Source organism: Patiria miniata, unplaced genomic scaffold (genome assembly GCF_015706575.1).
Source record: "Patiria miniata isolate m_02_andy unplaced genomic scaffold, ASM1570657v1 HiC_scaffold_5, whole genome shotgun sequence".
Taxonomy (NCBI): domain Eukaryota; kingdom Metazoa; phylum Echinodermata; class Asteroidea; order Valvatida; family Asterinidae; genus Patiria; species Patiria miniata.
Genome location: NW_024037072.1, coordinates 41,070,078 through 41,094,468, shown reverse-complemented (window position 1 = coordinate 41,094,468; position 24,391 = coordinate 41,070,078). Strand labels below are relative to the sequence as shown.

The 24,391-nt window shown below is 41.7% G+C and overlaps 1 protein-coding gene across 1 annotated transcript in view; it reads right to left on the bottom strand.

The window, feature by feature from the left end:
• The window catches only part of LOC119742125 (autophagy-related protein 2 homolog A-like), a 92,833-nt gene extending 68,845 nt beyond the window's left edge, over positions 1–23,988 (bottom strand). The window contains exons 1-5 of the mRNA XM_038218156.1: positions 23,652–23,988; positions 12,524–12,701; positions 11,163–11,351; positions 2,450–2,552; positions 406–796 (exon numbers count right to left, since the gene is read on the bottom strand). Coding sequence (XP_038074084.1) covers positions 406–796; positions 2,450–2,552; positions 11,163–11,351; positions 12,524–12,701; positions 23,652–23,819 — 1,029 coding nt within the window. The 5' untranslated portion in view covers positions 23,820–23,988. The remainder of the gene's footprint in view (positions 1–405; positions 797–2,449; positions 2,553–11,162; positions 11,352–12,523; positions 12,702–23,651) is intronic.
• Positions 23,989–24,391: the final 403 nt, after the last annotated feature.

Here is a 24,391-nt window from a genome sequence, read left to right as displayed (position 1 = left end):
TCTACACGGGTCGGTGCCGTGTTCAAATGTTGTAGTGTGAAAAGGTTAGTCCATTTTACACGTGTCGGACCCGTGTACGACACAGAGATTTTTCGTAGTGTGAAAAGGAATATTGGTCCAACTCAAATAGTGCTTTAGGTTGCACACTTAGGAGGGTAGGTTTACGGATGCACAATGTGATAATGAAATCTCTTTTGGGTGAGTTTGTGTGGTTCTGAAGAGAGAACCTGTGAATTTGACGTTTCAGACAGTATGCTATGCCCGTCATCAAGAGCCTGTTTGAAGTATGCAGTAGTAAGTCTGTTAAGGCAGAAATCTATAACACTTCTGCAACAAGCTATTGACTATTTGAACAACAATTATAGAAACTGGCACCAATGGATTGATAATGTATTTGATACCAACCTTGGGTCCAGCGATATGCTCCTGCTGTTTGACCTTGACCCTGACGTCCTGTTTGCCGGCGCATTCTCCCACGATGCAACTCCCCAGGAGCTCCATGCTTGTCCTCCCACCACCACCCTCCCCCTCCTCGCCCCCTCCCCGGTCAATCCGGGTGTGCTGGGGCGGCATCTCCGGCGAGTGGGCCAGCGAGGGGAACGCGTCCGGCGTCGTTCCCGTCACGTCGATAGAGGACGCCCTGGCGAGGTGCCGCTGGTCCTCGGGAAACTCCTCGCAGTGCACCGTCACCCCCATCATCTGGAAGTTCTTGTGGGCCACGGCCGCCGGCTCAAAGCGGGGTACCTGGGAGGGGTCCACGCTACTGCCGTGGGCCCCCTCGTCAAAGTACCGCAGCCTGACAAGATTAAGGAAGACAGTCAATTTGAAGATAACTTTAGCAGTCACATGACCTAAATATGAACCCTAACCCCTATGGTGTGTGAAAAACATATTTTTTTTGGACTGTTAGGGTTAGACTTTCAGCTATTGCACAGTCCAAAACAACGTTAACTGTTATCCTCATACCACCCCAAACTGCCCCAGCACTCTATGGTTTTATGGTTTCATGGAGGAATAAATACAATGTAAGGCCAAAAAAAAAAAATATTCAGTCTCTGGTCAGACCAAAGTTCCGGAATTGACGCGGCGACGCGGCTTTTTTTTTGTGTTTTTTTTTTTTTTCTTTTCTTGAAGCTTGAATTGTACAGACAAGGTGGGGTACTATTTTGCTTTTTTGGTGTCCTCATGTACATTGGTGTCCTCCATAATTTGCCTTGGTGCAATTTCCCATTCCTTGGTGCTCTTTGGTAAAAAAAATTGAGGAGGTGCGGCAATAGAGGGCGCTGTTGGAGCTACCACGGAACATTTTTTTTGGCCTAATACAATTTAACACAAGTGCTTAAGGCTTAATGGTTTCAAACCAACTGCTTATTAATCCATTAACAGTCTGCATTTATTCCCTGATGAATGTATAAAACCATACAGTGCTGAGGCAATTCAGGCAGCACAGGGAGTAACAGGCAGGGCGGTTCGGGGCAGTACATACATTTTTTTGTAAACTAATAGGTAAATGAATAAAAACATTGTGAAAAATACACAATTGATTTGATAAATGTACAGACTAATCCGGCGAACAAAATTAAATGCCATTTTTTGAGGTGGCAACATGTCCGCATACATGCCGCACGCGTTCTAAACCCTAACCGCCCTGAATCCTTCAAAATCCTCTTTGCCAAAGTGGAGGAATTTGGAGGATTGAGGTTACGTGGCAAAAATACGTTACTGATGTTGTCAAGGTCTTGGGACGGACCTTGTGTTGTTTTTGCTCAGCCAAGCATAAATATAGACCTGGATTATGCTTGAAATCCTCCGTACTGCTCCAGAATGATACTGGCCAAGCCTCAACATATTTACAGTCACTGCCACAGGCTTTTGCAGGATTCAGGCAGTGGTCAACCCTTCACGAACTATATTCAAGAAATAATGGAGGAATTTGCAGGATTGAGGCAATATGCTATTTTTCCATGAGGCCAATTGGAGGATTTTGCAAGATTGAGGCTACATCCTAGCAAAAAGGGAGTTGGGGTTAAATAAAAGGCGCGTGTGCCCATTTTGGTAATCCTATTACCCAGAATGCTTACGTACTACCTGAGCGCAACTCGCGCGAGCCTGAAGCTACCTCAGAAAATGGCTGTCGTCGAAATTAGTCTATAGGAAATTTTGCAAAGCAGCATTTTATCACAGTCTTGAAATTTAAAACAAACCAAAAAAAGGAACCTGACTACATGTACCGGTAGGTTTATTTTAATAATAACAAAAAGAGCAGAATTGAACCCATAATTTTCGGGGGTCAGACAATTTCTTTATTCAATGCTATACTGACCTCCACATTTCAAATGCATGGTATAAGGACTCTTTAATGCAATGAGCCAGTTACGATCATTTTATATTTTTTTTTGGCCCAATTAGATTTCTGTTTCTGCAAAAGACAAAGGTATGGAGTCCTGACCTTTCTATATGTAGTTCTAGTGCTATTCCAGATCGGCACCCGTGAGGTACATGCTCCAGTCGGATAACTGTGTCGATCAGTGTCATCTCTACACGAGTCAGTACTGAAAGAAACAAATAAACAAACAGTTCATGTGAATTCGTGGTAATTAATTTTTTGAAATCAGAAAAAAATTCTATGGGTCATTTTGGTGTGAAGAAATGTGAGGAGCTGCACCTACTACAGAACTGCCATCACAAGAAATAAAGGCATACAAGTATTCTCAGGAAATACCTGGCAACAGCATCTTTTTTTTTCTTCAACCCCAAAATCTCCTCTCTTTTTTTATGGACATCAGACATCTGCAACCTCTCAAGAAGAAAAGGTTTTTGTTTTGGGCACAAACAGATCCATTTTGCGAGCAGACTGGTTCCCGGTCCGCACATTATTGATACTGATTGTGGGGCAGGAACCCGCCTACCCCACGAGAACGGAATTATTGTCTGGCAGCCAATTATTCAAAATTGTCCGGTAAGAATTCAATAACTAAACATGGGCAACAATTTCGGTCGCTGTCTCATTCAAAAGTGAATAACTTCTGTATTGCTAGAAAAAATGGCACTCTAAAATCTATTTTTCGGGATGAAACTAAAAGAGCTTTATTTTACTACATTATTAAAAAAAAATACAGTTCAAATATTATGTAGTGATGTATAGCTTAACTTAAAGTTAAGTAAGTAGGTTAAAATTCCTGTCAAAAGTGGGTTTCCTTCTGTTGGAACCAACCTGTATATCTCAGACATGTTGATGTTACATATCTTGTGTGGACATTCCTTTGTTTTTGTGTAGTTAAGAAAAACCTGTGAAAAAAACTCATTGTACTCACACTGTGAAAACTCTTTCAACCCAATTTTTTTTCTATAATCCCAATTAGTGTTTCTCTTCATTTTGCCACACATAAACCTAACCCCAAAATGCCTCTAAACCTGTTTTCCAGAGAGGGGGAAACACTGTGTGGACGTGGGCAAGTCCACACAACGTCGCTGCTACCTGGTTTATGTGGACATCTTTTGTTCAGAAGTCCACAAAGTGAATGTAATGCTGGTACACATGTATACACAAATAGGGCAACAGTCTCCTAAGTGTATGTTTGGTATGTACATAAATACGGGTTTGAATTTTGAAACTGTGCCAGTGGCCTGACTCCAAGGCCAGTCACACGTCCCAAAAAGTTCCAGCCAGCTTAAAACACGTCCGCGTCCCCACAACAAACACCCACCCCATTCTGGGGCATAACTCGGGCCTCGCGAACCATCACAAGCCTGCTGTCACCCACACAGAACTAATTGCTTCGACCTTTTGACGTTGCTCAAATGAAACCATTGAGGAGAGGACCCCCAGAAAGTTAGGAAAAACCCGGGCCAAAGAAGTCGCTTTTTAAAATCCAGTCACTCGTATCAAATTTAAACATGTAATTGTCACGTTCGTCTATGAGAACGTGACGCCAAGCAAAGAAAAATATGAAAACAATTTTTGGCCTTTCTTCTTTCTGTTGGCAGGTGCCTTTTTTATGAAATTTCAGAAGTATCCTTGGGAGAACTGTGGCAATGCACTTGATTGAAGGGCCATGAACCAAGTATTAGAATCTCACGGTTGGCTTGCCGCATTCTGCCAGTTGCATTTTTCGCCCCAGGTAGGGGGTATGTTGATAAACACAGCCACCAAAAAGTGTCTAGACCTTGAAATTCTTCGCGTCGAAGTGAAGCCAAAAACCGGGAGAGAAGTAACAAAAGAGGGAGAAAAAGAGCCGGGAGTGTGTCCCCAGGCTAGTGTTTTTGAACTAGCCTTGGATTTAATAACCAAGGATTTTCATAGATTTTGTTGTTGTATAGTTTTGACTCGTCTATTGTGCCTTTTGGGAAAAAGCTTTGTTGCACGTGTACGTGGAGAGGTCCACAAAAGAAGAACTGTTGAAATAAAAGAATTTTTTTGATACGCGATGAAAGAGTGGGGATGAGGTCGTTGCCAAAAATAAAATTTCAACAAAATAAAGCCGTGGAACTTTGTCTGAAATCCAGGATCGAATGCCATCGGCGTGTAGTCACCAGAATGAGTTCCTTTTTTAAGAAGACCTTGACAAGAATATCAACACATTCCAGTAATTTGGTTTGGCACGTTTCACGATTGAGGAAGTTAAATTACAATTTACGGTTCCGGGACCATTTCAACAGTCACCCAAAAAACATTTGAGAAATTATCAACCACCTATAAAGTTTCATTTCCTTGAGGTTTCATTTTATCCCCGACAGAATTGGTAAGACCCGGGTACTATTGATGGAAGAGACTTGAGGACTGCTTCTTTTTGATTCCATGCAGTATGGACTTTTACTTTTTTTCCCCACACCAAATTTCTCACACTAGTCCTCTGAAACCAAGTCACTTGAGCTGGCACTCAGAAATTCCAGTTAACTTCTAAATCACCACCAATTATCTTCTCCTAGCGAATCATTACCAAAAAGTTCACTTGGATTAAAGGGAATGTACATCATTGGGTTTTGCTGTAATTTTCGGAAATGAACTATATGAGGGGTTAGTATAATGGATCAAATATTGTTACACTGACATATTTACAGTTTTGTGTTCGAAAATGCTGAAAAAAACAAGAATTAAACAAAAATGTTCAAGTAGTCTGGTTTCCTGACTCCACCAAGTTGAAATGGATTAATTTATGGATGCCGGAGAATTGTAAGGTGAGGGAACCAGTCTAGCTGGCCTGCACCCGTTCATGTACATGTAACCAACAGCAAACAAAATTTGGACTGAAAAAAAATGGTAAAATTGGAGCAGTAGTTGAAAAATAGTTAGGTTTTTCCAACAATGGTCGGTTTTTCCAAAGGTGGTCGGCCGACCACCGTTGGAAATGTATACAAAAATACCACTTTTCTTGAAAATGACTTCACACCTGGTGCCGTTATTTTACAGGATGCTTTACACTGTCATTTACCAACATCCTAGTAAGGTATTTCGTAAAAACTGGGTAGTTTTATTTTTTGATGTTTGCAAATGTTGTATATTCCCTTTAAAGATTGTACTGGTACTAAACAGCCCGTGAAATCATTCCATATGGTTTACTGTCATATAAAAGAGTAATATTAACAACATCCCGTTTCGTCATCAAAAGGTTGCGTGTGGTTTTTCACTGTTTTCTCGAAAATGTAATATCCACTGAGCTGAAACTTGAACAGGTTAGGTTTTCAACATTATCCTTTGGATTTTGAGTGGTGTAGTTACTGGAAAGGAACAAACTGCATGAAAAAAAGGTCGCGATGTCTTTAACGCTTACATTGTAAATTATGCACATTACTCTAATTGTACTTTATGAAAGTTCTACAGAATTACCCACATACATGTATGTACGGTCCAGAAACCCAATTCCACATTGAATGAACACTAGTATAATCTATAGTTTCACCGGCAGCATATAGACCATTGAGACTAATGGCAGGTCACGACCCCTCAACCCTTCCCAGAGATGGGTTGGTCTCCAACTTCCATTACCGTAGACTGATGAGGATCGTGTCCTCAGCATGTGGTAATGCCTACGGCATTAAGTGTATACATGCACCCACTTTCTTCACCCATTTGATATTTCAAATCACTTTCATTCTCCCTTCCGCACCAATCCACGTTGCAATTTATCATTGTCTTCCAGGGTTGTAATCAAGTCATCACATGTCACACAAGTAGTCACATGTCACACAGATCACCACAAGTCATCACAAGACATCACATGTCACACACGTCATCACATGACCAACAGATCATCATAAGTAACACAAGACATCACAAGTCACACAAGTAGTCACATGTCACACAGATCATCACAAGTCATCACAAGACATCACATGTCACACACGTCATCACATGTCCAACAGATCATCATAAGTAACACAAGACATCACAAGTCACACAAGTCATCACATGCCACATACATGTAGATCTTCACAAGTCAAACAAGTCACACAAGACATCACAAGCACAAGTCACACATGTCATCATAAGAAATCACATTTTACACAGATCATCAGAAGTCACACAGATCATCACAGGTCACACAAGACATCACAAGTCACAATTGTAAGTCACACAAGTCACACAAGACAACACAAGTCACACAAGTCATCGTAAGAAATCACATTGCAAAGATCATCAGAAGTCACATAGATCATCACAAGTCACACTAGTCATCGTAAGAATTCACATTGCAAAGATCATCAGAAGTCACATAGATCATCACAAGTCACACTAGTCATCGTAAGAAATCACATTGCAAAGATCATCAGAAGTCACATAGATCATCACAAGTCACACTAGTCATCGTAAGAAATCACAATGCAAAGATCATCAGAAGTCACATAGATCATCACAAGTCACACTAGTCATCGTAAGAAATCACATTGCAAAGATCATCAGAAGTCACATAGATCATCACAAGTCACACTAGTCATCGTAAGAAATCACAATGCAAAGATCATCAGAAGTCACATAGATCATCACAAGTCACACTAGTCATCGTAAGAAATCACATTGCAAAGATCATCAGAAGTCACATAGATCATCACAAGTCACACTAGTCATCGTAAGAAATCACATTGCAAAGATCATCCGAAGTCACATAGATCATCACAAGTCACACTAGTCATCGTAAGAAATCACATTGCAAAGATCATCAGAAGTCACATAGATCATCACAAGTCACACTAGTCATCGTAAGAAATCACACTGCAAAGATCATCAGAAGTCACATAGATCATCACAAGTCACACTAGTCATCACAAGTCACACTTGTACTCACACTTGTATTAAAGTCACACAAGTCATACAAGTCACACTTCATCACAAGTGACACAAGTACACATGAGTCCTCACAAGTCAATCATAAGTCAATCACAGGGAATCCAGTACCAAGTCAAGTAACCAGCTATTCAAATGAACTGCAACAAATACACTTTTTTTGTCACTGTTCAAGCTCTAAGTTACTTGTGAACTGATCATTTGTTGACTGAGCAACTGACTAATTGTGATGGACAAGACTACAAAGATGTACGACCCTACTATCTTTCACTTTTCTTTTCAAACTGTCGTCTTACACAATTGGGTATTCTTTCAGACCACTAGCTGATATCAGCGAGGATTGATCCTTGCCATCTTAGAAACATGTACATGTAGCTAAGCGAGAGCACTTTTTTGTAAGTGGGCCCGGGGGGGGGGGGGGGGGGGGGGGGGGGGGACTGACAAAATGCAGAGTAGTCCAACACAAGTCAGGTCACTTGTGGGGACTTGTGAGGACTTGTGAGGACTACAACTTGGAACAGTACCAGTAGCTTACATTCATTCATTTGTGCGGTCGCACTGGAGGAAAAGCCATTATATACTAAGTGGGAAATGGAACATCACTCACAGGTCAAGCTGCTCAATATCTGAATGTTTTTGCAGGTCCTAGAGGGCCAGCCTAGTATCCTCTATATATCTGACTGACCAACTGACTGTCACTCGTGAACCGGGCAGTGCTGTTGTATAGGGTTACTCTTTATTGCCAATGAATAGGCTAAATCCAGCCAACAGTTGCACGAAAGAGCTTACAGTGAGAAGCCAATTGAAAACAATTTTGTGTACTAGCTTTACTATTTAAAGCTTGCCTTGTCTTGTGTCTTGAAAAATCTCTAGGACATGTGACACCCAGTGGTCTTGTACCCAATCTCAACATAATCCTTTTGGTCAAGAATAATTGTAAGTCATCATTCTTAAAATTGACCTTTTTTTCAAGCCCCCCCACCCAACACAAACTTGTTTATATGCTGGACAAATCTCACAATATCCTTGACTTTTTCCCCCTATAGTTGTCTAGCTCTCCTGGTGTCCAAAGAAAAAAAAACACTGGCGACTTTTACAAAGCCAGCCCTGTCATGGTCTGATGGCCAAGGTCTGTTGTGCAATCTCTGCTTGCACTTTTTGCTTCAATCACTTTGAAGAGAGCTTTTGATGAGTGTCAAGGCTTTGGACTTTCACAATAATAAATTCCACTTGTGAAAGCACAAGCTTCTTTAAAAAAAAAAAATGACAATTAGGCTGCAAGATTGGGACCTCGATCGGTCAAAATCAGGTCATCAATGGCAGAAATGTGGCATTTAGTTTTGCTGATGAAGTTTTCTATCAAATGCATCCCTTCTCCGCGGGACAATTGCTTGACAATCATCCCGTTCAAAAAAGTCTTGAATAACTTCTGTGCCACTCAGTGGTCCTGCACCCAACCTACACATAATCCTTTCGGACAAGAATTATGAAAGGTAGCCATTCTTACATGTACAGTATAATCGTCTTTGATATTTTGCCAGCCCCCGCCCCCAACACAAACTTGTTTATATACTGGACAGATCTCACAATGTCCTTGACATTTTATCCTTTAATGAAAGTATAGAAGTGTCTAGCTTTCCAGTGTCCAAAGAAAAAATCACTGGCGACTTTTACAAAGCTGGCCCTGTCATGGTCTGATGGCCAAGGTCTGTTGTGCAACCTCTGCTTGCACTTTTTGCTTCTATCGCTTGAAGGAAGATTTAGATAAGTGTCAAGGCTTCGGACTTTCGCAACAATAACTTGAACTTGTTTTTCATTGAGAAAGTGAAAGCGCGAAGCTTTATGAAAGCAGGATACTTTTTTCCCAAAAAAAAATGACAATTAGGCTGCAAGATTGGGACCTCGATCGGTCATAATCACGGCAACAATGGCAGAAATGCGGCATTTAGTTTTGATGATGGCAGTTTCTGGCCATCCCACTCTATCAAAGTTACCCTTCTGCCCACGCCAATGTTTTGGACAATCCTTCTGTTCAAATTATCGATGAGGCTATTAACAGACAAAATATTCTGGCTTCGCTTTGACAAAGAAGTTACGTTGGACAGGGCTCCTTGAATAAAAAAAAAAAATCAGCAAACAATTACAGTTCACGCCACAACAGTGGATTGGATCAGATTTCACTTTGGATGAGTTTTGGGGGATGAAGCAATCGGGCATGTGGTCAGCTGGCGTAATGACATGTTTACATAGATCTGTCAATTTGGAATTAACCCTAACCTAGCTAAATGCAACAGAAAGCAACAAAGGTAAAAAGTTGTTGCATACTGTTGCATTTAGCAGGCAACTCAAGTCCCCATGCTTTGCTGCATCTTGTTGCATTTAGCAGAGGTAACTGCTCATAGAGCCAAGGCAATACAACAGAATCCACTGTTGCATACCAGCTAAATGCAACAGAAAGCAACAAAGCTAAAGAGTTGTTGCACACTGTTGCAAATAGCAGGCAACTCAAGTCCCTGTGCTTTGTTACATCCTGTTGTATTTAGCAGGGTAACTGCTCATATGTCCAAGGCTGATACAACAGAATCCACTGTTGCATTTGATTGCATTTAGCAGGGTAACTGCTTGGTGCCAAGGCTGGTATGCACTGGGTTCACTGCACAATGCAACAGAATCCGCTGTTGCAATTTGTTGCACTTTGCCGGGTTCTCATTTCAGCCAAGTTGCATTTTGTTGCATTTGGCAGGGTGCTTAGAGAAAACCTGTTGGGGTTAGGGTTAAGATACTGGCTCCATGTTCATGCAAGGGACAGGTGGGCGCAACTACCTGTATACATGTATGTATGGCCACCTCCAAGGAACTGGTGGAACTATGTTCATGTACTGGTTCAAAGGCTAGCAATTTCCAATTGAATGTGTACCAAACCCGTCTTTAAAAAATAAGGCAATTAACTGTCCAGGGCTTTCCACTGTGTCTTGACTGATGCAACCTTATTATTAATGTGTTATTTGCTCAGGTAAAAATTGTGGTAAAAGTTACTTTTAGGTTTGTCAAGGGCTTTCCACTGTGTCTTGACTCATACAACCTTATTATTAATGTGTCATTTGCTTTAATAGGCAAAAATTGTGGTAAAAGTTACTTTTAGGAGGTTTTTAGGACCCCTCTATTTTGGAGGTTTGCTCAGTTCTGTAACTTCTTGCAAGGTGTTCATCATTCCAAAATTACATTTGCAGCCTCAAGCGTTTTTTTTTTAATTTAGATTGACACTGTGTTTTTATCATTTTGAACAGACTTACAGGGAAAATGTGACATTCTCGCCAGTTTGGGCAGCGAAAGATGTACCAACTGTTGCATTCTATGCTTGTCAATGTCAGCCCATGGTTATTGGCTGTTCTTTTAGTTCTCTCTAGTTACCCTACACACCCTACACCCCCCCTATCATTCAGAGACCAAAGATCATGTAACAAAAAACACAAGCCAATCTGCAAAGTGCTTTTAAACTTGTTCAGCTTTGTCACAATCTTTGTTTTCGAGTCATGTGTTTTAATCATCGTGTTTTACCCTGTAATTTCCCTCATAAATCAAAACCCTGCCCTCTTTCCACAAAATCAATGCTGTTGTTGATACTCAACATGGTATCACTGTCAGCTGTTAGATGCGTCAGAAAACAGAAAACTGGCATTTTGCCTACTTTTTTACGCAAGTTCGAAACTTGAAGAACATGTTTTCGTTCTCTTATATAGGATGGGGTCCTAAAAGTAACGATTTCAAAATTATAGTCAACTTGGGTACAACCAGTAAACAGTGTGAAAAGTATTTCTTGCCGACCCGTGTTCGACCCAAATAATGTTAAACGGCCTTCCAACTCTGTTCAGATCTGTACCTGATTCTATCATCTGGGCTAGGAGTTCAGGTCCTTCAAACGGTTGGGATGATGAGGAAGCCGAGGCAGTGGCTGCGTCCAGGTCCGTCTCGGAGCTGTCTCTCTTGAGACATTCCTGAGCCAGCTGTATGGAGCTGGACATGCTCATATTGCTCCACATGGAATCCATCATGCTACTGCTGGCGCTGCCTGTGGAATTGATTCAAGAAGAGGAGGACAAAATTGGGGATTTCAAAAGTGGTACAAAAGCACATTATCAAGTGTTTGTGCATGGAGTCCATGGGCTTCTAGACTAATGTTGGCAACCTCAATTAGAAGCTATTACAATGGGGAAGGGTGGGGGGGGTGGGGGGGGGGGGGGGGGGTGGGTCACACCCAAGCGAAAGTGGTGAGAACACACTAAATGCTCCTCCAACCAATGGGGTATGCATGCCTAGACTTCAAGAATGTATGTGAAGTGCCCATGTGAGTGGTTCCATTGGTTTAGAATTGAGGTCATCGAATTACCGGTAATCTACAGATGTTTAGATCATGATCATGCGCACTCCGTGCAATATGCGCACCAATCACTGCACACATACCCAGTCCTGCAATTACTGAGTCTTGTGACTAGGCTATAGTTCCTGCATGGGGTCCATACCGGTACCTCCTCCAAAGCCCTACGACGTATTATCTCAGCAAACAGCGCCTGGTTGGGTAAGCTCATTAAATCTCGATACGCCCGAGTGTGCACAGCCGTGCGGTTCGCGATATTTCCTGTCACTGACAACGACTTATCGGTAAGTACGCAGACTTCTCACGTAAGAACGCTTAGGACTAAACGTTAAGCGGCCTAACTCAGCTTTGTCTCCAACTTTGGCCCAGACATTTTCAATGCTCTAATCAAAAGAATATGCTCTTAAAGGCATGTATGATCATGTGCAATTATCCCCAAAGTAACCTACCGAATTATTGCCAAAACTCTGTCTTGGATTAAAGATTGTACTGGTACTAAACACCCCATGCAATTAGTCCATCTGGCTTGCTGTCATTTTGAAGAAATCAAGAAATGTGGGTAATTTCCAACGATCAGTCAATTGACAGATTGTTGGAAATAAAGAGTGCTATTGACAAAAGGTTGTGCACGGGGGGGGGGGGGACGACAGCCCCCCCCATGAAACCGTGTCGCCCCCAGTCGCCCCCCCCCCCAGAGATTTTGAGTTTCTAAAAAAATTATCATTGATCTACATGACGCCCCCCCCCCCCCCCCATGAAATGTTCCAGCCCCCCCCCCTCCCCCAGCGGCCCCCCACTGAAAAATTCCTGGCTACGCCACTGCCCCACACACACCCCCCTCCTGCCCCTTCCCATTCTAGATTTACCATTAGCTTCCGTGTTGAGCCGGTACTTGGGCTGGAAGGTCAGCTTGAGACCCTTGATCTCCACTTTGCTGTTGGCTGTCAGGAGGGCCGACCAGGGAATCTCCACGGAGATGCTGCCCACCGTGCCATCTCGCATCTCAATGGGAGCGGCCACACTCTCCAGGAGTTCATTTAAGGCCTGGGAAGACAAACAGAAGTAGAATCGAGAAATAAAAAGCTGATGCTTCTCTAGGGTTTAAAATATCATATTCATAAATACCTAGGACAGTTTACCCATTCCTATTGGTGGCGAGCTCGTCACGTGGGTGGTTTTAAATGGTTGATAAAACACCGGCTGGCTGGTTTAAACATTTTCCTGTGTCACATGAAATTGGACTCCTATGAAATCCGTTCCCTTTTACCCTATTATTGGGTTACATAAATATCACTCTGGAGACTTTATGATTGAATATTTTTTAATAAGTGTAACGGTAGAATATGACTTATACCCAAATGATGTAAGGGCACTAAAAAGAAATTTCCATCAGTGCACAGTATAAGGAAAAGTTTCAAATGCAAGGGATTAAAAAATTTTCCATGTCCCTTTTGTGTAACGTGAGTTACCAATACAAACCCTATTGCTAAACCAATAGTTCATTTTGTTGGCCTTTTTTTGTTGAAGTTTAGTCACTTAATTTCAACAGATCTCCTGTGAGAAACATCCACCCTCAATGCTTTGACTTTATAGAATTACTGCACAGAGATGACGGAACATGCTCTCCAAATGTAATGTGAGTTACCATGGAATTGCCTACAGCAGAATTTTTCTCAAAAGAAAAAGATTCTGCTAGTATCAAAGCGTGAAATCTGATGCTTCTTCCTAAAATGAGACAATCCGGCAATGGCTCGTTCTACCCCAGATATGATTTCCTGAATCTACTCCATTATATTACATTTAAACATCTATCAGGATATTGCACTCAAACTCCTCTTTCATGGGAAAAAAGTACCAAGTTCTAAAGGAAATAAGCAACACAAACCAGAGCTTTTTGAGGAATTTGAATTTGAAATAATCTTACCACTTTTTTTTTAATGCAAAAATTGTTCTTTACACAAAATTGAACAACTGGCACAATCATGTGCCATTTTCCTAACAATAAAAAAGTTAGCCTATTCATTTTTGAATGAGACACCGAACAAAAAATCCACTGACAGTTATTGAATTGTTTATTTTTTTTTTAAACAGCTCAAAAACAGGTTCATTTGTGAGCAAAATCAAAGGCCTTTTTCAGAGGGTTGCAGACGCCCAAAGTCGGAATAAAGTATTTTTTTTGCTAAAACAAGACACACAAATCAAAAATTTGTTGGGAGAACAAAAATTCATTTTTTGAAGAGCACGGGGAATGCATCTTTAACCAAATGGCCCTTTAAGTGTTAGATAACACTTGAGCACCTCAGTCTACCCCCCCCCCCAAAAAAAAATCAACCATAAAATGGCAGGATGGCCATTACCACTTGAGATGTTGATTCTATGTCAGACAACCTCAGACAAGCAAGCCTAATCAAAGCCATCCTTAATCCATTGTGACATTATAAGGCCAAGTAGATGGTCCTTGATGCAACAAGCTGAAGACACTAGTACCCTGGGGATAACCACACAAAGCATGTTTATGCATCAGTCTTTACTGTTAAAGCTATAGTCCATCATTTGCAGCTATCCAAAAAGTGACTGACGTAATTATTGTTGAAAAACATACTTGGTTGAAAGATAGTAAGGGGACTAAACTCCCTGTGTAATTATTCTTTCTGGCAAGCTGTCATTCTGAAGAAATCAACGAAGGAATGCCTTTCCAACAGTACTTCTTCAGACGCACCGTTGGAAATTTCCGTTAGTAGTTTGTTTTTTTATTCAGCGAATCGCGCGCAAGCGTTGACACGATGCACACGCGCGCGCGGTTGCTAAAATTCGTCGGATCAGTAGCTGCATTTGGCTCAGTGAGAACGTGTCTCGGACGCTGAATTCAGGCCCAATTCGAAACATGATTCAGCAACTTTTGATTTGAAATCGAGATCCTAGAATGCTGTTTTTCTCAAAATATACAGCTGAAGCTGAGCTGAAAGTTCATCAGGTTAGTTGTTTATCACCCTTCTTTAGATTTTGAGCACTTTTGTTGCTTCAAACGAACAAAATGCACAAATTACAAATGATGGACTGTACCTTTAACTTTAACAATTCACAATTATTACCCCTGTTCATCATCAGGCCATGAGACCAGTTTCTGCTATAGCTAGAGATCAGTGCAATTTGGTCTCTACCTTCACAGGTACCCATTTATAACTCTAGGAGGGGAGAAAACTATTGTAGTGAAGTGTCTTGTCCAAGAACACAAGCACCATGTTCCCAATCAGGGAACACTGTAAACAACGGACCATGGTGCTGATAGCATCATGAATCCTTCTTGTGAATTATGTATGGTTCTGAAGAAAAGAAAAACTGTTTCAAAATGGTATTCCCTCTGTATGGCTTCAGAAGACATTGATGAGGTTCTCTGGGAGATGTACGGTACACAATACAGCAGAGTTGTAACAAGTCACTAAATTTTGTGACTCTAGTCCAGTCAAGTCATTTCAAGGAAGTGACTCGAGTCGAGTCGAGTCATTGGGTGAAGAAGGTCGAGTTGAGTCGAGTCAGAACGTGTGGTCAAGTTGAGTCGAGTTCAGTCAAATATATGCGAGTCAATTTGAGTCACTGAAAATTTAGCTTATCCCTTTGTGAAATGTTTAATTAATAGTTATAAATGCCAGTTTTCTTCCTACACCCAGAACCAATGTCTTAATACATGTACTACACATGTATTATACATTTCTAGTGCGCACCACATTCAGGAGCTTAGTTCACGCATCATGGAACAGCTCCGAGCCACTACCGGTAGGTTCAACAAAAGAATTACACATTGGTTAAAAAAGAAAAACTGCAAACAATAACCAGCCAATGAACTACAACTGTGAGAATCAGCACACTACCCCACAGGTGCAAACAGGTGGAAAGAATTAGGCCAATGACTTTTGTATGGATAGATAATGCCCAAATCGATCATTTTTCATTTGTAAACTTGACGAACCTAACCCCACCCCCCCCCCCCTCTCTCTTTCACCAGCGCTGAGCCACATCCATGGTACATTTTACAAGTAAAATGCCCCGGCAAGGTTGTAGTTGGACAGCAAGGCTGTCGCTTGGCAATGACAAGGGATTTGTTCTATTCTTCTTTGAATCCAGGCACCGAGGTTCTTATCAAGGTTTCCTTTACAGACTCTGCTTTTCGCCGTTGCGTAACAATGTAACAAGTTACAGAGTTGCAGTCAGGTTACAGAATCTGGTACACTTTCCGGTAAAACTGTGCTGGATGAATGTTCTGGGTAACATTCAACAAACAAAAAATGTATCTTTTTTACGGTATACTCAAAGTGGTCTTGGAGGTTCCTGCAAAATGTTACAATTACTATATTTTGAGGTTTGATGGTCCTCCAAAAAAGAAATTCAAATAATTTGCCAATGTTGGTTTACTGAGCAGTGAGGTATTTTGAAGGATAAAGGAAGGATTGCAGCCCCCAAAACCCAACACCTTTGGGTTAATCGTAGCATAGTTGTCAAGTGCAGAAGAATCCACACAAAGTCAGTCGAAATGTTCAATACATATCGTCAGGATGTTCAAATTTTCTGCAGATAGATTTGACAACGCTGCACCTTACAGCTTCCTTTGAAAATTGTGTGTCCCTATATCTGTCCCCCTCACAGCCACCTAACCCCCTCCCCTCCTAGCCACCTAAACCCCTCCACCTCCCAGCCACCTTAACCCTTCCCCCTCCCAGCCACCTTACCTCTCCACCTCCAAGCTACATGTACCTTACCCCCTCCCATCCCAGCCACCTTAACCCCTCCCCTCTGAGCCACCTTAACCCCTCCCTCCCAGCCACCTTAACCCTTCCTCCTCCCATCTACCTTACCCCTACCCCTCCCCCTCCCAGCCACCTTAACTCCTCTCCTCCCAGTCACCTTAACCCTTCCCCCTCTGAGCCACCTTAACCCCTCCCCTCCCAACCACCTTAACCATTCCCCCTCCCAGCCACCTTACCCACTCGCTTCCAAGCCACCTTAACCCTCCCCTCCCAGCCACCTTAACTCCTCCCCTCCCAGTCAGCTCAACCCTTCCCCCTCCCAGCCACCTTACCCCTCCCCCTCCCAGCCACCTTAACTCCTCCCCCTCCCAGTCAGCTTAACCCTTCCCCCTCCAAGCCACCTTAACCCTTCCCCCTCCGAGCCACCTTAAACCTTCCCCCTCCTAGCCACCTTAAACCTTCCCCCTCCCAGTCACCTTAAACCCCTCCCCCAACCACCTTAACCTCTCCCCTCCCAGCCACCTTAACCCTTCCCCCTCCGAGCAACCTTAACCCCTCCCCCTCCGAGCCACCTTAACCCTTCCCCCTCCTAGCCACCTTAACTCATCCCCCTCCCAGTCACCTTAAACCCCTCCCCCAACCACCTTAACCTCTCCCCTCCCAGCCACCTTAACGCCTCCCCTCCAAGCCACTTTAACCCTTCCCCCTCCTAGCCACCTTAACCCCTCCCCCTAACACCTTAACCTCTCCCCTTCCAGCCACCTTAACCCCTCCCCCTCCCAGTCCCCCTCCAAGGCTCCTAAGCGTCCTTGTGCTATGCTATAATTAATTAAAAGTCACGAAACACCACATATTCACAAGTTCACAGCTCTGTTCCTCGAATCAATCAATCCAAGTATATCGACCAACGGCAACCTTAAAAGATGCCAAGACCGTGCATGTACTTTCAGGCAAGGGTTAAAATGGGATCAATTTTTCATGGGGTTCGGCCAACCTTGGGTGCGAGGTGCCCTGGAGATCTGCCATTGAATATTCATAGGCTTCTTGGATCAAAGCCAATTTTTTTTCCACTGAGGATAAGGTACGAAAATTTGGGTTTGATGGTGGGGGGTTATGTCAGCTTAAAAAAAAACAATGTACATACATGTATGCCTATCTTAGGGGAAGGTTTGAGTAGTAATCTTGAAGAAAAGATAATTTTCCCAGGGACTGGCAACGATTAAGCATCCTCCAGGAAGTCGAACTGCTTATAAATTCTTAAAGAACTCAAACGAAAATTATACCAAGGTCCTTACTATGATATTAAAGGTGCACCTAGGAGCATTAGCTCTGTGTGCACACTTTTTTTTCCATTTGAAAGTTTAACAAATTGCTCTAAATTATTAGTAGGTTCATGGGGATCGCCAGGATTTTTTTCTAGAGGGGGGCAAAAGCTCTCAAAATCCTTGTACTTTCTCGAGCATATTCTCAATTTATCATTTTTTCGAGGGTGGGCGGGGGGTATTTGCCCACCCCACCCCCATTGACACCCCTGCAGACACCCATCTTGTTAAATGTGCATTAAATTTAACAGCAATATGACTTCGCACCTCATGTTCTTCTTTTTCCTTTTTTTTTTGGGGGGGGGGGGCTTTTCCAGGGGGTTGAACTTTTAGCTCAACGTCTAAACGTTTTGCGGGGAAAAATATCTGTTGCGAATGCACATTAAAAAGGCGTCATTATTATTTTCTTTTGATCGTGACTATTTCTGGAAGAATAATTTCCCAAAAAATTTGGGACTGGTGTTATCTGCATGGTGACCAAGGTTTTCTCACTGAATCAGTAGTATGTTTCAGGTAAATTACTAGGTAAAATGGTAAAATGCTCCTAAGTGCCTTGGGTGGGATATGTAGAATATTCCTAATTACATGCATGTGGAATACATCAGAGTTTACCAATAATATTAGTGTTACATGTAAATGTGATATAAAATTAAGGTAGGGTTCTGGCAAACATTGGGTTACATTTTATATGTAAGTTGAACGAAGAGCATTTCAAGATCTGTCAAAATCCTTGTGGGTTTTTTAGAGGATTTTAAAGGATTGAGGAAGTTAGAACCAATCTACAATTACTTATGGGTAATGCCCTTAACAAAGCATGAGCCGCTGGTTTCCTGCAGAATGGAGGATTTTGGAGGATTCAGGACAGTTCTTGAACAGAAGTCATGGGGTTAGATAAATGCAAATAGACACAAGGTGAAAATGCGAGGCCAAAACTGGTGCGAACGTGACTGCGTAATGATGACTCGCTGATCCAATGCCAATGGGGGAAACCCCTTTTGTAGGTGGCTGGCGACAATTATGATCCTGTGTTCTTGAAAAACAGTCTGACTGACCTCACATTTGAGTGTTTTTTTTTAGCCTTTGCAACATTATTACCACAAGCTTCGATACATCCTAATACTCTATTGTACAAATGTACTTCACAGCCTTTGCATCAAAGTTATTTTCATAAAATGCATCAAACCTTTTTTAACCATCTTTTATCACGTGGCAAAAACTTTGTTCAAAAGGGTATGCATCATTTGTTATATCGCTTCGGTTTGCGGTAACACCATGTGGTAATAACTACTGCTTATAAGAAGATATTTAGTTCTGAAAAGAACTTGTCCTGCTTATTATCAACTTTCGCTAAGTAGTTTTAGTTCTGATAAGAACAGTCCTGCTTTAAGTCATAAACGAACTTGTCTTTGGTCTCAATGTTTCGACTAGCCTGCTCTAATCATCGTCAGGAGACTGATCATTTGTTATACGTTGGAATTTTTTCAATAGGTCTCTCTCAAATGATGTCACTTCCTACAAATTGTCACGTGCATCGGCATTTTGCACGTCAAGTTGTCATGACGTGCATTGGCTGCGCCGTACTTCGAAGAAATTACGAGCAACATGATTAGATCTCTGCACACGCACCTGATGGTACTGAACACGCATTTGTGATTTTCCTACGAAGATGGCTGTTTATGAGAAAGGTCTATGGATGCACATGTACTCGTACCTTGAAGATAATTTTGTGTCTTCCCTTTTTTTGACAACTGTCTGGAGCCCTTCACTTTAACAAAACTGTAGTCAGTAGAACACACACTTGCCCTTTACAATACATGCAAGTAGCAGTAGAGACATTATGCTATGCATACTGGTACATGATGCAAATTTGATGAGACAGTACATGTGTACAATGTACACACTTCAGAAAGTGGGATACCTCTGCTAAGTCAAACTCATGGTTAAAAACACTTGCAAGTTTTACACAGGCTAGCTGCAGATGCCTTCCTTGCTGGTCAAAAGTTGCATACAAAGCGCGCCGGTTAAACTTTGCATGCAGCAATGGACATTATGGGCCACTGGAGTGTTTTGCAATAAGTACTAACTTTACCCAGCTAAAAGAATGGGACCAATAAACAGGTGTCGACAAGAAAGTAACCGTCAACAAAAAGGCGGCATCTGACAATAAAACCGCACTTTACGATTGAAATGACACCACAGTCAAGTGCGCACGTGCACAGTTTTTTATTGTTCGAATATTCAAGCAAGCAAAAAGCTATTTGAATATTCGGTTGATGATCGAATATTTGAATATATTATCCGGTTTATTCGGGACATGCAGCCTTAATCAGGATTGAGGATTCAAATTTGCTGGTCAATGCGAAGAGTTCAGTATCTGTTCCAAATGGCTTTGACCAAAAGTTACTTCCAAGTTTCAGATGAGGAATCCTCCAGTGCCTCTTAAAAAAAAAAAAATCCATCTCCTACCCACACCACCCATCCCAACCCCCCACAGTGGGAGATTATCGGGGCTGTCAGGCAAGGAGTCAGAGTCACGTTCACACACTTTGTGTCTTTCACTTTCTGTTTTCTTTCTTTTTTCTATATTTTTGTTTATCCTGTCTTTTTTCTTTCTTTGATTCATTGGTTTGATGAATGGTGGCAAGTTCACGGCCTTGCATTGCTGTCAATAAATCCCCACTGATGTGTGACTGATGCAAGTTCACTAGACTCAAAAGGAGAGTCGTACCACGTTGCGCAGAGACAGTTTCTGAGCAGTGCACGCACTCCACGTGAGCTTCAAGGATGTTGCACCTATACTGTTGGGTGTGCTATACTCTTACATGTTATCTCCAAAGTTTTAAGGTAAAACACAACATTTGCAAACATAAGAAAAACAAATTGTTATGAAATACATTACTTAACTGTAAGTGAATAATAGTCTCGAGCATCCTGTGGCACCTGGTGAGCTTTCATTTTCAAGAAAAGTGGAATTTTGGTATCATTTTCCAACGATCATACATTAACTAGGTCTTCATGTACTACATGCTGTAAATTCATACAAATGTGTTTGTTTATTCCCTGTTTACAGAGCTGCTTCTGTAACTCTCCTGGGCTTGTGGGGAAGTTTATAACTGGTCTTGAAAGCTTTTTTGAGAACTGCCAATATAGTTGGGTGAATCGCATTGTACACTTGAGACTACATGTGTATGCTTTCGATGACATCATGTCAGACCCAGAATGTAAAATGAGGGCAAGTGATTGGTAAATTTTAGAAAATTATTGGGAATCTTCCTCAACCCAAATTATTTTATTTGGAGGACAGTGTGGACTTGGAAATTAACCCTAACCCCCTAGGCCCTTGTTGCTTACAACCATCCTCAATCCTCCAAAATCCTCCAAAATTTTCCAAAATTTTGCAACTCCGCCTAAATTTTTCAAAATTGTCAGACAGTCCTGCCTCAAAATGCATTCATCCTCAATCCTCCAAAATCCTCCTCATCCCAAAACTTTGCACTCGTGTTTAAATGAAGGATAACCAACGCCAAATCCTTCAAAATCATCAGACAGTCCTGCCTCAAAATACATTCATCCTCAATCCTCCAAAATCCTCTTGTGCTTCAATCACCATTCATCCTCAATCCTCCAAAATCCTCATGTGCTTCAATCACCATTCATCCTCAATCCTCCAGAATCCTCATTTGATTCAATCACCATTCATCCTCAATCCTCTAGAATCCTCCAAAACCGCCAGGAGGATTTTGGAGGAGTGAGGTGGGTTAGGGTTAACCCTAACCCCCTTGAGTGATTTACTAGGAACCTTCCTCACTCCTGCAAATTCCAACACCGTATGATAACTCAACACCCAATTTGTTGGACTCTGGTGGTACATGCCTAACCCCATGTAAAGCATTATCAGTTTACTAGTGCAGTACTCACTCAGACAGATCCCAACAAAACCTGGTGTTGGAGTTTGACTGGATGGGGATTGTTAGGGTTAAGGAAGATCTTACTATCATACCCCAACCGTAAAAGGGCAGGAACAAAAACAAGCATCCAATCTTGTTCCGAATAACATTGATTTTAATGTTTGTGACTCAAACTGTTTTCAAAACCCATTTTATGGAGGTTCTGATTAAAGATGCATGCAGTGTGCTCTTTAAAAAAAAAAACTCCTTTATTTTCTCCTCAGGCCAAAAAAGGTATCTAGTTTCTTGTCTGGAGTTGGCTCCAATGGTGCAGTGACGTGGATGTTTTCTTTTCTTTCTTTTCCCCTCAAATAGTATGTATGGGTTACATGTACCTGACACATGCAGTGCAGAAGAGAAAAGGTTGCTGCAAGTTGGCATAACGTGACCACAACATCCAATTTGTCATCAAATGTAACATGGTCTTTTAAAGGGAAAATACACCATTTGCAAACATCAAAAAATAAAACTATCAAATCATTTTGAAATACCTTGCTGGACTGTTAGTGAATGGCAGTGTAAAGCATCCTGTAAAATCATGGCACCTGGTATACTGTCATTTTCAAGAAAAGTGGTATTTTTGTATCAATTTCCAACGCTGATCGGCCGACCAGCGTTGGAAAAAACTGGCTTTTTTTCAAATACTGGCCCAGTTGACCATCGCACTTGTTTGCAATCGATTACACACCTATGAACGGGTACAAGCCAGCTAGACTGGTTCCCTGACCTTACAATTCCCCAATGTATGTAAACTGCTCTGTTTCTTCTTAAATGGAGTCAGGGAACCAGACTACAGGAAAATGATTGTTTTTCTTGGTTTTTATAGCATTTTTGAACCCAAAACCTCAAAAAAGTCAGTGTAACTATATTTGCTATATATTTCCAACCCCCCAATTCAATCCATTTCTGAAAATTACAGCAAAAGCAAATGATGTATATTCCCTTTATAAACCTATAACAAAGCCCATCTACACACCTCTTGTTTTTCAATTTCTTGAATAGTAAACCAGTTTTTGAAGAAAAAAGTGTGAATTTATGAATTTTTGTGTGAGACATTGTAAGACTAAGAGTAACATTGAGTAAGAGAATGAAGATGTGGTTTACCTTTTCGATATTCGCAATGTATCTTTGGTATGGATGACAAACAAAGCTTATTTTATGAGAATGAAGAAAGTTTTGGGGAATCCCTTTTTACTAGATACCAGTTTCATTACTCATGAATATGCATATTATGACCCTGTCAATATTGGCCAATCAGAATCAAGATTTTAAGCTCACGCCTCCAACAATGACCATATCACAATCAAACCTCATGGCCTGATAACTGGTACCTAGAAAGAAATTTCAACATTGGGCCTACTTCTTTTATTTCTAAAGTTTAAAAACTGAATTTTATTCACAAATTATATTTCTTATAGGCCTATTCCATGCATGTGAATCGGAGATCAGTTAATTTTGGAAAAAATACTGAAGTCTGTGAAGAAAAAAAATCATTTCAAACTTGACTGGTTCTCTGCAATAAGTCTGTGCAAAAATTGCGAATTTAGGAAAAAAAACGAAGAAATTCCAAACCTTACACTTGTAGTTTTGCAGTTTTGTAGTGTTTTTTAATTTGTAATGGCATTCATGAGAAGTAAGGAACTAGGAAATCAGCGGCTCCGGGGAAAAGTTGCATGCCTGTAAACTTCACTGCTTATTTGTCATCTATACCAATGATGCAATGTGAATTTCAAAAAGGTTTAACGTTTGTTGTGGGATTGGCTGTTCACATGATTAACTGTGTCATGACTGTGCTGTCATTGGTTGGTGTGCATTGCCTTTGGCACATTTTCTGTAGGCCTACATCAGTCATCACTCAGTCTGTCACGACTCCCCACACAAGTTACACACATCCAACGTCCAACAGCGTGACGACTGAATAGTACATGTACTCTTTCCAAGTATAAAACAAGGGGGGAAACACAAATTGATGTCATTTCCTACCCAAACATCAAGCTTGACGTCTTTGACTGTCCCCGTCCCACTGTACAAATCAACGCTCAGCTGATCGAGTGTCAGTTTTTCCTCGAGAAAACTCCCCACGTAGTGCTGCAGAAGATACCTGCAGGCCTTCTTCTTAATGTAATCCGGCCACGGGAAATACCAAGGCATGTTTGCGACTTATCCAATTTGAAAACTAATGCCTAGAAAGTGACAATTTTTCGATGACTCCCGCGATTTGCTCGACTAGGAAACAAAACGACGTAGGCAGCCATGTTGAATTTGCAATATCAAAACACTTGACGTCACCGCAGTAAATTGGTTCAATAGAGGGCGCTGCTAAGCGTGCAACGAAGTGCGCGGCTGATGCGGGGAGCCAGCGCAGCGCTCATTTCAAAGTCGACAAAAATGCGGCATTCTGAGCCTCTAACAAATAAGCGTAATTTTGCCTTTTTAGGGGATTTATTGAGGTCTCGGCACAGGAAACGATACTTAATCTTCTAGTTTCAGTTTCTTTAAGCTTGTTTGTCCAACTTGTGCCTCTGAGTGTTCAGACAATCCTATCTCCTGACTCACTCTGAACAAAAGGCCGGGGACTTTGCTCCTGCGATGCATATTACGTGAAGTTACAAAGGGGGAGCTCTGACAAAAGGGTTGGCAATTCGGGACGCAAGTAAGTTCAAACGAGCGCAAGGCCAATAAATACGGGCTGAATCCTGCCACTCTGGTGGTCATGGAACGTG